This window comes from Colletotrichum fructicola (genome assembly GCF_000319635.2).
Source record: "Colletotrichum fructicola Nara gc5 chromosome Unknown KSG_Nara_v1_contig01, whole genome shotgun sequence".
NCBI classification, from domain to species: domain Eukaryota; kingdom Fungi; phylum Ascomycota; class Sordariomycetes; order Glomerellales; family Glomerellaceae; genus Colletotrichum; species Colletotrichum fructicola.
This window is the reverse complement of record NW_027094051.1, coordinates 7,565,671-7,578,269: the sequence shown is the minus strand read 5'-3', so window position 1 is coordinate 7,578,269 and position 12,599 is coordinate 7,565,671. Positions and strand designations below refer to the sequence as shown.

Here is a 12,599-nt window from a genome sequence, read left to right as displayed (position 1 = left end):
GTACGGTGTCCTACTCAATTCTTGATCGCCGACAGGCATGTCGTGGGCCAAGACCGGTTTTGTGAGCTGAGATTGAGAGGCGCGTATGAGAGAAACGGTTCAAGTCGATTGCCTTGCATGCCAACCAGTAGCTTCCAAACAATCAACAATGCATACTCGCCCGGATGATTCTCATCCGCCTCAGGTGTTTGATGACAATTATTCTGTCTGTATCACGGACTCCTCGGGATGCGTTATCTCTCATGACTCGCATTTGGGCTCATGCGCCTTCATCCGGGTGAGTGGCAAAGCAACACATTGTCACATTCAAGATGAGGAGTTGCATGATTCACAGGCTTACCTAGCAGTGATGTTCAAGACGATAAGCAAAGATAGCGGCCCGGTGGGTGGGCGTCGGAAGGGTCTCGGAATGGGAAACACGTCAACGAACCCCCACAGAGATAAGGGCTAAGAGTCGGAATAGGATCGGAAAGCGCTGTCCATGTTTGAGCTGCGAGGCTATCAAGAGATTGTATCGGTGATGAGAAATATCGAATCAGAAATTTGTCAAAATTCAGGTTGAAAGTCCGAAGCCGGCGAAGCCGACATGCAAAGTGCAACGCTCCACGATAAGCTCACAGCATGGCGAGGACGATTTTGTAATGTTTGAATGTCGTGAATCGAAAGAATATTGACTGTCGGATCAATGACTATTGCCATGTGTCATATTTGGGAAATCGTCGGCTCGTTGCACGTTCGCTATGAGATTCCACCTTACCTGTGTTGCGAACAACCCAGAACGGCCATCTCGAGATGAGTGGGGAGCAGAGAGACGAAATTGATGCTGCCCGTCACCATCCGTGCATTCCCGAAAGTGATGCTTAAATAAATGAACCACTGCCCATCTCTCCATTCTGTAAATAGTTACCTGAGTCGGACCCTTGTTGACATCCGCTCCGATCGCCCGGCTCCGAGAGTCAAACAATTAAACCCCACAAGCCCCGGTCTCCAGGCCCGCCCCGCTTCCGACTCTCCGAACAACCGGCTCGACACCAACACGCTAGGCTGGGAGAAGGAAACATCAGTCCATCCGTCTGGTGGGTTGAATATGTTCAATTCCTTATCAGCTTTGCTATTCGCATGGCTTTGCACTACATACAGCACGGGCTCGGCATCAAAACTCACTTGAGTCATTCAGTCTGTCTCTCGGCGCACAGCATCGCGTTCGCATGAGATCGCAAACGAACCGCATCAGGATGAAACAAATACAATGATAGGGACTTGTACGATGAGGCTGATGATTGTGTAAGTCGACGCCATCATAGGCGGAATAAAATTTTATTTGCAGCATAGGGGTGTGCCCCTCGAAGAAATTCAGTGAAACGTCTGCCTTTCAACGGCTGTAGAGCCTGCCCTTCGCTTTATCACTGATCCTGTGCTCTCCGGTGAGAATCACTAAAGACATCCTCCCTAATGCCGACGATCGTGTAAATTTCCTCAACCGCTACCTCTCCATCACATGACCCCCTCACATCAGACCGAAGACTGCTTAAGCAGCAGTCTCGACAGTGATGCTGGCCTTGCCGGCGCTCTGGTAGGCCTCAGTGGCAACGATCTGGTAGGCGAAAGAGGTGCCGAGGGTCATGCCGGCGTTCTTCCAGGCGTTGAAGAAGTTGGACATGGTGACGGTTCCGCCGGTGCGCTTGTTGTCACGGATGGCCCAGAATTGCTTGAAGGTCTGGGTGCCGTCGATGGAGGGGGCGTTGGTGCGGGTGCTCTCGTACAGCTTGTAGGTGGAGCCGTCGGAGGTGACGGTGCCCTTGAGGGTTCCTGCAGAACCGGGGTTGTACTCGCCGTGGTTCTCAACCTGGAAGCATTGGGGTCAGCATCTTGTTCCTGATATGCGTGGGTGTGCTTGGGTCGAGGTGCAACTTACGACGTAGTACTCGATGAGAGGGTTCCTGGTCCAGCCGTAGATGGTCAGGTAGCTGTTGCCGTTGTTGACCGGGGCCCAGGTGCCGGAGTACTTGATGCTGCGGGAGGTGCCGGTAGCCCAGCCCTTTCCACCGACCAAGTTGCCGCCGGACTGCCACTCGACGGAGTAGGAGCCGCCAGCGCCGTTCGTGTAGGTGACGGGAGAGGCGCCGTCGGTCCAGAAGGAGTAGAAGTAGCCGTTGCTGGTGCCCTGAGAGCTGGGGGTAGAGGCTCTCTTGATCAGGTCGGTGCCGGGGTTGGCGGCGGGAGCGGCGAGAGCGCCGACGGCGGCGAGGGTGGCCGTGAAGATAGAAGCGAAGGAACGCATGTTGATCAACAAGCTGGATACGTATGTACAAAAATGTGTTTAAAAGAATGAATGGAGCGGTGGGAAAACTATGAACAGAGAGTCCGGTGAGGCAGCAGAGAGGAGGAACATCGCGAAGCTGGGAGGACGAGGCCGTCTCTTTTTCAATCAGATTTCCCGTCGATCGGTTTGTTTGCCTCGCTGGGTCAAATCAATCCACCACAGGGAGGCCGATGTGACGACAAGGGGAAAACGGAGATTCAAGTGCCGTTTACAATGGATATTGACCATCAACATGGGGGCCAGAGCGATGCGCTTTGCCCAGAATAAACTAACGTCGACCCACGTGGGTAGCATTCTTGGAACCGGTGGGTGGTCGTTGGCGAGAGCTCCCTGGTCGAGCGTTCCCCAGTCCTGTCCGATCTTTACGAGTTTTTTGGGCGGCGGAGCTGGGAGACCTGCCCAAAAGGTGACTGGATGACGGCCGCGATGGACCGATCAGGAGCTTTGCGGTTCCGCCAATCGCCGGGACGGGTTTAGGCCAGGAGTCGGATTGAGTGCCGCGTCGTCGGGAGTAAATGAGCCAAGCCGGGGCCGATGTTGCATGATCCCTGTCGGTGCTCTCCGCAATTTTGCGCAAGGGGTGAACAGTCCGGTACTGCGGCCGAGTTGGCGAGCTTGGAAGAGGTAAGCATGTCCGACCCCTATTAGCTATTTAGCCGGTCATGCCGGCTTCCTTTTTGAAGGCTGACGATGGGGTTATTTATCCAACAAATTGGGCCGTTCGAAGATGATCCCCGGAGCTCATCGTCCAGCGAGGAGGGATCTTGCACATCACTTGTGCTTAGCACAAGCTTTAAGGCTCGGGATGCTCGAGCTAGCATGCGGCCCGCTGTCAGCTCAGGAGGCGGCGGGACAAATCTCGAATTGATGATGCGAACCAAAGTTGCGCTCGCTCGGGTTGCAGTGAACGGCCAAGGTCTTTTTACCGCCGGTTGAATGCGCAAGTGCCATTGATCGGTCGGGAGGAATCTGAGGATTTTGCTTTCTGCCGGGTTTCAAGGAAAGAGACTCGCGGTTCCCAAGAAGCCGACTGGATGGCGCCATTGACGGACTGCTGCAGCTCTGTCTGGGGTACGGATCAATACCGACTCCGGCATTGAGGCACACTACCTTGTGCATTTAGGCAGTTCTGAATACCACAGAAATGCTAGCCAAGTCTTCTGGAAGCCGAGATTCTCTCCACAAGTTCACATCGCGTTTATGATCCGCTACACTGCATACGAAATTGCAGAGACTGTACCCAAACGAAGTGAAGAAACGCGAAGGCATCGCATCGTCGGGTTCATTTCCCATGGCTATTGTGTGAGGTGACATAAGCCCCTTAAACTTGGCATTCAGTTTATATGCCACTCTAAGCGCTGGCTATGTTTCAACCACAAGCCCAGCCAAACTAGACTCTTTGCGGCGCACAAATAACGGCCACAGAGCCACCACACATGAGCCACGGAGGATGACTTAACACAACAGCCCAGTGTTTAGGCTCGATATCAGGCTATCGTGTCTCTGGCCGGCGATCTCTGATCTGCATCATCACATTCCAGCGCGTGGCCGTGTCTCTCTCCAAACCTCCACCGCCACGTCGTAGTCGTAGCGCCATCCCTTTTGCCATGATCAAGTGATGTTCTCAAGCCACCCCCAGCCAATCCAAGTTGTGCGCATTCATCCCGCTAACCCCAAGCACAGCGCTGCGTTGCATTAGCGGCCTCAAGCGAGAGACCCCTACTTGCACAAGGGGCCGCCCAGCCTGCACAAACCCCGCATTTAGGCGTGCCCAGAACGTTTCCTGCTCCCTTTTTCCCCAGGCCGCACAAACCCAGAACGAGAGATCGGACGACGTCAGTGCAGCCAGTGGCACCACCCCTTTGCCGATTCGCAGGTCACCGCCGCGCGCCCCCTTTGTCGAATTACGGCTCGCTTCTCGAGTTGGGGGAAGTGAGGAGGAAGGAGGAGGCGCGGTTGCTGTCATGCCTCCTCACCAGATCAGCCGGAGCCTGCGAAATGCGGGGTGCTTCACCCGTACACTGCCGTTGCTGCGGTTGAGTTCGTGGCAGACTTTGACGGTTCAGCGTCGTTGTGGGCCTCGCGTGGTATGCGCAGGGTCTCCTTTGCCATCGGGACTGTCTATTCGGCCTAGACGCGGTTTCCAGAGCACCGGCTATTCTCGCGACTCCGCCGACGAGATGACGCTGACGAGCGGCCTTCCCCGATCCAAGGCATGCAGGGCGCACGCGACAGCGCACTTGAAGGAGGTCATCACGCCGGAGCTCCTCGAGAAGCTGCGGAAGTTTTGGTTCAAGCATCTGCATACTGAAGAAGCGTTCATCCTGCCGCAGAAGAACCAGCTGGGGCGTTGGTTCTTCTCCGACGAGAACTTTGACGAGAGCTGCGTGTTCGTATCAGCCCGCCTGCCTGCGTCCTCCAACACGTGCAACTGACTAGAGCTTTTAGGAGAAAGTTTCGTCCGGCTCTGGAGGCCCTCAAGTCGTCGAGGGCGACTTCGAGAGACATCATCGCCATCGTGAGGCCCATCACGCCACTTCAGTGGTTGAGCCTCGTCCTGCTCCTGGACCAGATCCCCCGCAATTGCTATCGTGGCGCAGAATCTTCCGTCGTCTTCAAGTTCTTTGACCCCATCGCCCGCGACATTGCCAACCATGCCATCAACGCTGGCGCGACAACGCACAACCGGACAAAGTACCGGGTAGCGTATCGCATGTGGTTCTATCTCCCGCTGATGCACTCGGAAGACCTCGCACTGCATGACTTGGCGGTGGAGCATTACCAAAAGATGAAGGACGACTTTGAGGAGCTCATGGCTGGGGACGGGGCCGCCGGAGACGACGATCAGAGGAAGTGCTGGGGAGTCTTGGCGGTACAGAAAGAGACGGCGAGAGACCTGCTTGAAACCAATTACGACTTTGAGATGAAGCATCGAGACATAATCGCCCAGTTTGGGAGGTATCCGCACCGAAACCTTGCTATGCACCGGCAGTCGACGCCCGAGGAGAAAGAGTATCTCAAGACTGGGGGTGAAACGTTCAGTGGAGGGGGATGAGTTGGCCGTTTGCTTGTCTGAACATGTAATAGTCTCTCAACACAAATCTATCTGGGTGCATGTATTGGGTCAAAGGTCGTTGTAGTTTAACTTGGGTCCTACCAAATGGCTGTTTTTTTAGTACACATAGGTAGTCTTTAACCATAATGAAATGATGCTTTGTTCATGTTATTACGTACGTCACTTTCCGTAGGCTTACAGACGTTGCGGCAATGTTCTTGAATCGTCAGAAGATATCTGAGAAGTGTCCTTGCGCGCCTCAGTTGCCCACGAACACGTAGTAATAAAAGTATGACAGTTCAAAGTCGACTCAGCAACCCGGCCATCCGCAGCCCTACCCGCAGCCAGCAGACTGCTCTAGATACTGAAGTGACATCATCCCGCTTCACAAACCTGCTGAAATGCCTCTTTTGAAGTTAACGGTTCGTCAGAACAGCTCAAGAAGGTCAAGATCAACAAGCCGAGTCAGCCACCCGTTCTGCTTGTGCCGAGCCGAGTCGTTCGCAACGCCGATTCAGTACGGGGGATGTGCCGCTTCTCAAGATTCTTCGGAACCGGCGCTGGCATCCATGCATTCCCCCATCGGTCCACCTTGGGTGACCGCACACTCAAATTCAAACTCAGCTGAAGTCACCAGATATGGCGACACCGCTCAGCCGATTTGGTTGGTAGGAATCTCAAAGTCTATAAAAAGAGACTCGAAGGGAAGCACCTACGGGACAAATTCTCTTTCGTCGAATATCTACATATGCTTTGTGTTATGGCATAACTTGTTACCTATTGATTACATGTTCTACAATTCCGCGAGAGAAATGGCGTACACTACTGTTTCCGTACACTTGCCAATCTGCGAAACTGCCGTAGTCTTACAGTGGCTCAAACGCACATAGCCAGATCTCTCGGCAGGCGCGAAGAGAGTTTGTATGACAGAAACCTTAACCCCTTGCGGGGGTCTCGGATCATGGAAACCGGACATATGCCGGTTTGGGGCCCAGAATCGGCCGGCGGCTGCGAAGTCGACTTTGGAATAACCGCACATGTGGTGGCCTCAGTCACTCGCTTTCGGAAGTCGATTCTCTCAATACGGATATGCGTTGCCCACGTTGGCCACGGAGATGAGTAAACATTATTGATTTAGTCTAAGTAGTGATATCCAACCACGCTGACACGCTGTCTATCTTTCGTAGGCTTTCAGATTCAATCTGGCCTTGGTATAATGATCCCTCCCATGAGTGTCTTCCTCCATGTGTTCGTCTCGTAGAGGACATCTTGAATTTTGTCCAGTCGCTCAACAGCAGCCTGCTTTGTACGATAGCATAGTCTCTCGAAACTGTTTGCAACCGTACTTGGCCGATTGCTTTCACTACGAGCAGCATCTCGTTGTTACCGACCGCTGCTCGCATCTCCGTGATAATTCCCATGCTCCCTTCTCAATCAAAGCGCAATTTGCACTATAGCTGGTGTTGAGATATAGCGCGAATTTCCCTTTGTCTCGTTCGGGCACCTGCCAGATGTTGACGTAGGTATACTGGGCCTAGAAGGTGGTGTGTAAGTAAGGTAATATACTTACTGTCGACCAGTATTACCACTCACCTTCGAGCATGAGCCAATGTAGGACTCAGTCATTTGGCTGCCTCAAATCCCGGGCAAGACACGTTGCTGCCGAACCGGAATGCGCAAAAGGTCTAGTGTTGAGCTCTGTGTCTGCCTTTTCATCCATTGCTCGTCGTGCTCTTTTCGTTCAGAGGCGCCTCGTCATCGGTCACCTCTCTCTGCCTTATTGACAGCTGACTCTTTTTCGAGTTTCTTCGTACAGGAGTACCGGCGGCCTGGCGCCCGTCGTAGATGTGGTCGGTGAATGTACGTCGTAACGGTGATAAAGATCCTCCTGTCTGCTCGATATCTGGCAGCGCCACCAAAACGGCGCCCTGGCCAACCATGGTGCGCTTATGGCTATCTGGTAATGTCACCGAAGGAAGGCTTTCCGGCCCCCGGCAGTTGCAGGTGCTCATTCTGGTGAATGACAGTAGCTTATTGAGCACAACGAACTCAACTTTGAGCTTCACGCTGTACACAAATGGCTTGCACATCGTCTGGATCTCAAACTTGTCGTTGTACTCTAGGACAATCAGACCTATATCGAGGAGGAATACAGCGGCGAAGAGACCCGCAAGATGGCGCACCATGTTTGCGACCGCCTTTGGTTTGATCGCGCTCAGAGGTTTTAGGCTGTAGTAGCCCTCGTAAAGGAAGAAGCCGGCGATGATGGTTTCCTGTATCGTGAAGACGACCAGCTCCACCTTCTCGTAGATCTTGAAGGGCATTGACCATTTGGCTGGGTGTTCGAAATTTGCCAGGAAGAAGATGACCGTCTCAGGGACGTGCATCGTGACCGCGTTGAATATAATCATGACGAGAATCATGCGGATCTTGCGCTGGCTGTGAACCACCAGGTGAAGTCGGGACCATAGGACGATGGCCTGCCCCGTTACCATAGAGTACCATGCGATCGGGATGATGAAGCTCGACGCCACGATGGCTCCGTGGTAGTATCCAAAGTATCGCAGGACGAAGGCGATGACGTTGATGTTGATCCCCGTGTTACTGACGATCATGCTCCAAAAGTACCGTCCCCGTCGCCGCTTGAAGGTCGTGAAGATGGAGAAGAATGTTTCGATGGTGTTGTAGTACGCTGTCGCGGCGAAGGCGATCATCACCATCGCCTGGACCTGCGAGACCGAGATGGTCCCCGTCTCGCCCGCCATTCTCTTCTCTGTCGCTCAGTACAGTACTCGGACTCGAAGGGTCGCCGGCGCCGTTCGTTCGATTCGCTTGGACGGCATCATGGAATGAACAACGGCGATCGGGGTTGTCAGCGGGAGACGGGATGGAAGATGCGATGGCGCAAAACAGGCCGTTACAGTGGCCAGATGGAATGTTTCCATGGCCACCTACTTAAGACGACTGATTGGCATCTGCAGGAGTCTGAGCGCCGGTGCGATTAAGGTTCGGGAACCACCTCACGGGGAAAAGTATAAATCTCCTCAGAGAGGCTTACGATTTGCGCCTCGGCGTTTGAGACTGGGAGGATCGCGGGTTGGAGAGCGCGTATGAACTGACTCGTCTGCATAGCGAAACCCAGAGTGAGGACGAGAGGTCGCCCTGCGAATCAGATTTCTGCCACACTTGACTTTGCTGCGACGCTGCATGAACTCTAAACCAATAGGGAAGGTCGACCATTTTGCCGTTTCCTTCATGTTGGCTCGCAGGATTCATCGAGGGTCATCTGCCTTGTGGCAGAATCAACTCGAGTGATTGGAGGAGGACGAAGGGATACCCGGGACAGACTATCTTGGCCGAACACTTCTAGTTCAGACGGCGAACGTGTTTGAAGTCTTCTAGAAGTGGAGGCTGAGATCTTGCAGTTCGAACCGGCAATCACCTGTGCGCTGATAAAGCTGGCTGTCTTCGAGAGACTGACGTACGTATGTAGATCCTGCTACGAACTGGGCCTTAGTCTCTGCTCGTGAGGTCTTTGCCTGTGGATAATGAACGGCCGACCGTATTCACAGGTTTCAAAGAAGATAACCTGCATCTTGGCATGAAACGCGGTAGACTCGCTTGCTCTCGGTCATTTTCCCACACTTCAAACTGTCCAGATGGAATCTTCAAGTCCAATTCGAGACTTGACATCTCCGTATGGTCACCCTGTGACTCCGTGACATATCGAAGACACGTTCGGTAGATGTGATTTGCCACTCTTAACCTCCCTGATAGAGCAAGACTTCAAATATCTCAACCTGTCGCACCGTATGGTCTTTGAGATGCAGTTATAGCGCATGAACCTCAACTGTCTGGAATATTTTCTATCGGAGTATTCTTGTTACGTCCGTGACGTAGTTGAAGCTCAAGAGCCGGTCTCCGGGCCACAACCTGCCGGCTGTGGAGCTACCCGTCTTGCCGGGTCGTTGCCCGAGGGGATGTCACCAACGGCAAAGTAGAGTTTCTCTCTGCATCGCCGTCGAGAAACCTTGTTGTGTGCCGACCGGCAAAATATTTAGGAACGGATGTCTCGAATGGTAACCCATCGTCTTTGAAATGTGAGACTGGACTCGGAGTACTGGGATAGATGTGGGAACTGAAATCGCATCAACTAGTTGTTCGTTGCCGAGAGAGGTTTTGCTGAACAATGAACCAAGACGAATAATGAGAGCGAGATCAGAAATCTGAAGGAACATATATGCTGGCCACGGAAAAGTTGAGGTTAGAAATGCTTCGGGCGCAGCTTAAACTTTCTGGCATTCCTGGCACGACGCGCTGCCAGCAAGCATCCTGACTATGCGAGCCTATGAAGAATAGCCCGTTGCTTGTTCATTCAGAGGACTTTACCATAGTAATGACGATGATAACGTGAGTCATGAAATGCAGCGGCATGGCAAGGACATTTGTCGGCATGATCATGAAGTGGGTATGCTGTCTTCTCGATGAGCTCAAGGGTATCGACATCTTCAGATCGACATGTAGTGGAAGAACGGCGCAAGTCTTGGAATGTTTTCTCCGCATGAAAGCGTCTATTGTATCCATTGGAAAAGGTGTTAATGTGTTCGACAAACTAACGCAAGAAACGATCTGAGTTGACCAGTAGGTTACAGGTCTTCCCGTGGCTCGTCAAGAGATTGTGTTAAAATCTTCAAAAGTGTAGAACCCTTGGCTTTGCGAGTTATTACGATCTGGGTATCCTTTATAAAATTTCATATTTTGATCAACCTGTGGTATTTTCTCGTTGTGTAGTGGGCTTTACTCTCGCATTACGCAACCACCTATGGCAACTCTCCGCTAATCCATAGCGTCAACTAATTAGTATTTCCAAGGCCTAGTTCTGCTTCGGCTCCCGACACGTTCATTCCTTCAAGATAACTGAAAGATGACTCAACTTAAAGAAGACTAACCATGCATCCTCTAGAATTGTATGCGGTACCTGCCTATACCAGCAGCGGCACTTTGCAGGTTACCCATGCGCACCATCAACGTCCATTCCAAATAACAAAAGAGCAAGGTGGCAAGAAGGTCGAGCACAGTACAATGCAATATTTTAAGTCTGCTACTGACCCATTGATGTGGTCAGCGAACCGTACAGATATGTTTCAGAACGTGGAATTTGCACGTGTGGAATCATCCCTCGTTGATTGTTGTGAATTGCCTAACGACGAGGAGCAGCGGAACGAAAAGAATATGATCCCTCACTAGATGATGAAAGTATCCCGTCACTCAAGTTGGAAGTAATCTATTGGTAATTGGTATGGTACTGGTCTTTGCCTGACATCTCGTAAAATTATCAAAGCCACGGCCAATCTATCTAGGTGACCGCCTATTATTTGGCTGATTTCAGGGGAAAAGAAGTACAGCAGTGAGCTTTGAAGCACTTGCTCCAGCTCATAGTTATGGTAAGCCGCTTCCAATTACGAACCAGTCAAAAGCATCTTTATTCTTAAATTGCCAGTCAGTGTTTTCTTGTTCACACGAACAACTAGGTGAGGCTGTTCTTATTGAGAATAGTTTCCAGTATTTGAACAACAGCTCGCATATTACATTATGGGTTTCCAAATCACTAGTGAGGTTTCTTGCGATATCATATGTCTAGTTCCGAGTTTCCAAAGCCGCAGACTGTGACTACTCCTGGTGTGAAATTCTATGTTCACTCAGAACGATATGTACGTTGTCGACTAAGCTGCTGGAAGAAAAGATAAGAGTTTAGGATGCATTTTGGCTGAAATTGACTCGGTCTGCGCAGCCAGTTACTTGGTGATTTGTAATCTAGCTAGAGACTCTTGATCAACTCCTTGATTTCCCCGTCTGAAAGTTCCTTAACGCCCAACAGTGCATTATCATCCTGCGGCCAAGGCGAAGAAAAGTCCGACCTGGAGTTTGCATACTGAATCATAGTTGCCAGCACGCCCAGGTTAAAGTTTCCAGCCTGAATCTCCTTCATCGCCCAAGCGAACTTCTCCTCCATGTCCGACTTCGTCTCCTCCCATCCATCAGACCCCAGAGCCTCCTTGCAAAGATCTGCCATCTGCCTCTGGCTCTTGTAAACAGAGTGAACATATACAGGGCGGTTCTCCGTTTCAGCGGGGTGTGACAGGGTTCCAGACACTGCTTTACCGACAGTCTCGAGGGTGGTCCACGCAATGACGTTGTTACCGTCATTCATGTAGTCGACTTTCTTCTTGTGGATGTCAATGTTCAAGAAGCCAGTGCGTAGACAGAAGTCCAAGAATGCGCCGTTGCAAATAATGCTCCAGGTCATGCTTGTCTCCTCGCACTTCTTAAGGAGGTACTTGTCGTTCGCATCCTTCTTGAACCAGATGGGCAGAGTGTGGGGCTTGGGGTTGTTGAAGTCCAAGCTGAAGTCTGAAGGGATATACCGATAGATTCCTGCTGCAGCGGCAGCGTCCATCATGCGAGTAGGGGTATCGTCCTGAACAAGAGTACAATCGACGAAAGCCTCATTGCCCTTCAAGGCGTCTGTGAGGGTGTCATGTGAGGCGTAGTCAACAACCTTGACCGTGACTCCCTCTGGAAACGACCCTTGCTTGCGTGTCAGAACGGTGACTTGGAATCCATCCTTCACCAATGCTTTGAGAACGTGGCTACCGACGTTGCCGGTTGCCTAAGCTGCAGTTAGATAGGTATGCCCATGAGTCTTGGGAGTTGAACTTACGCCAGCGATTGCTACTTTCTGGATTTTTGGTGCCATTTTTGATGTATGATGTTTTGAGATTGTGATAAAAGGGGTGCTTCACATCCAGAACTAGGCAGGCCAAAGACCGCGAGGGCCTATTTATGAGAACTACATTGTTCTTTAAATTGCTCGACCAGCTTACAAATGCTGCTGCCACCAGGTTACCTTACTGATGTTGGCCCCCAGGACTCTCTATCCCGAGTACGCGATTACGTTTCACCGCATTTGAAAGTCTCCTGTAGTTTTACATGCCGTGATTATATCTCATCTTTGCTTGGTTGTCGACGTCGTGTTTGTATAAACAGGGGTCGGACTCCCGGTTTGGGGACTGCATCCCTCCGTCCCGAGTCCGAGCGGAACTTTGTTTGTGAACGTCACATTTCCATCTCAAGTTGCGGTCCGTTGGGGCAGTTCGATATTGCCGTAATATGAAGCACACCAAAAACGCGTGTCTGTCTCAGGCCGTCCGATCTTTTCGG

General features: G+C 51.7%; 5 protein-coding genes across 5 annotated transcripts; 1 reads left to right on the top strand and 4 right to left on the bottom strand.

The window, feature by feature from the left end:
* Positions 1 to 1,528: 1,528 nt before the first annotated feature.
* Positions 1,529 to 2,281, bottom strand: XYL1 (Endo-1,4-beta-xylanase 1; the record flags this gene model as incomplete). The annotated part of the gene is made up of 2 exons (XM_032035123.1): positions 1,529 to 1,846; positions 1,916 to 2,281. The coding sequence occupies 2 exons, from the start codon at positions 2,279 to 2,281 to the stop codon at positions 1,529 to 1,531; spliced, it is 684 nt and encodes a 227-aa protein (XP_031885606.1).
* A 2,222-nt stretch (positions 2,282 to 4,503) lies between these two features.
* On the top strand, positions 4,504 to 5,378 carry CGGC5_v002163 (uncharacterized protein; the record flags this gene model as incomplete). The annotated part of the gene is made up of 2 exons (XM_032035122.1): positions 4,504 to 4,712; positions 4,772 to 5,378. The coding sequence occupies 2 exons, from the start codon at positions 4,504 to 4,506 to the stop codon at positions 5,376 to 5,378; spliced, it is 816 nt and encodes a 271-aa protein (XP_031885605.1).
* A 1,363-nt stretch (positions 5,379 to 6,741) lies between these two features.
* CGGC5_v002162 (uncharacterized protein) lies at positions 6,742 to 7,004 on the bottom strand (the record flags this gene model as incomplete). Its single annotated transcript, XM_066150930.1, has 2 exons — positions 6,742 to 6,912; positions 6,972 to 7,004. The coding sequence occupies 2 exons, from the start codon at positions 7,002 to 7,004 to the stop codon at positions 6,742 to 6,744; spliced, it is 204 nt and encodes a 67-aa protein (XP_066009624.1).
* An 86-nt stretch (positions 7,005 to 7,090) lies between these two features.
* Positions 7,091 to 8,143, bottom strand: CGGC5_v002161 (uncharacterized protein; the record flags this gene model as incomplete). Its single annotated transcript, XM_032035120.1, has 1 exon — positions 7,091 to 8,143. The coding sequence occupies one exon, from the start codon at positions 8,141 to 8,143 to the stop codon at positions 7,091 to 7,093; it is 1,053 nt and encodes a 350-aa protein (XP_031885738.1).
* Positions 8,144 to 11,196: 3,053 nt separating this feature from the next.
* IFR (Isoflavone reductase) lies at positions 11,197 to 12,135 on the bottom strand (the record flags this gene model as incomplete). The annotated part of the gene is made up of 2 exons (XM_032035119.1): positions 11,197 to 12,048; positions 12,100 to 12,135. 2 exons carry the CDS (start codon positions 12,133 to 12,135, stop codon positions 11,197 to 11,199), a joined length of 888 nt encoding a protein of 295 aa, XP_031885739.1.
* Between the last annotated feature and the right edge of the window lie 464 nt (positions 12,136 to 12,599).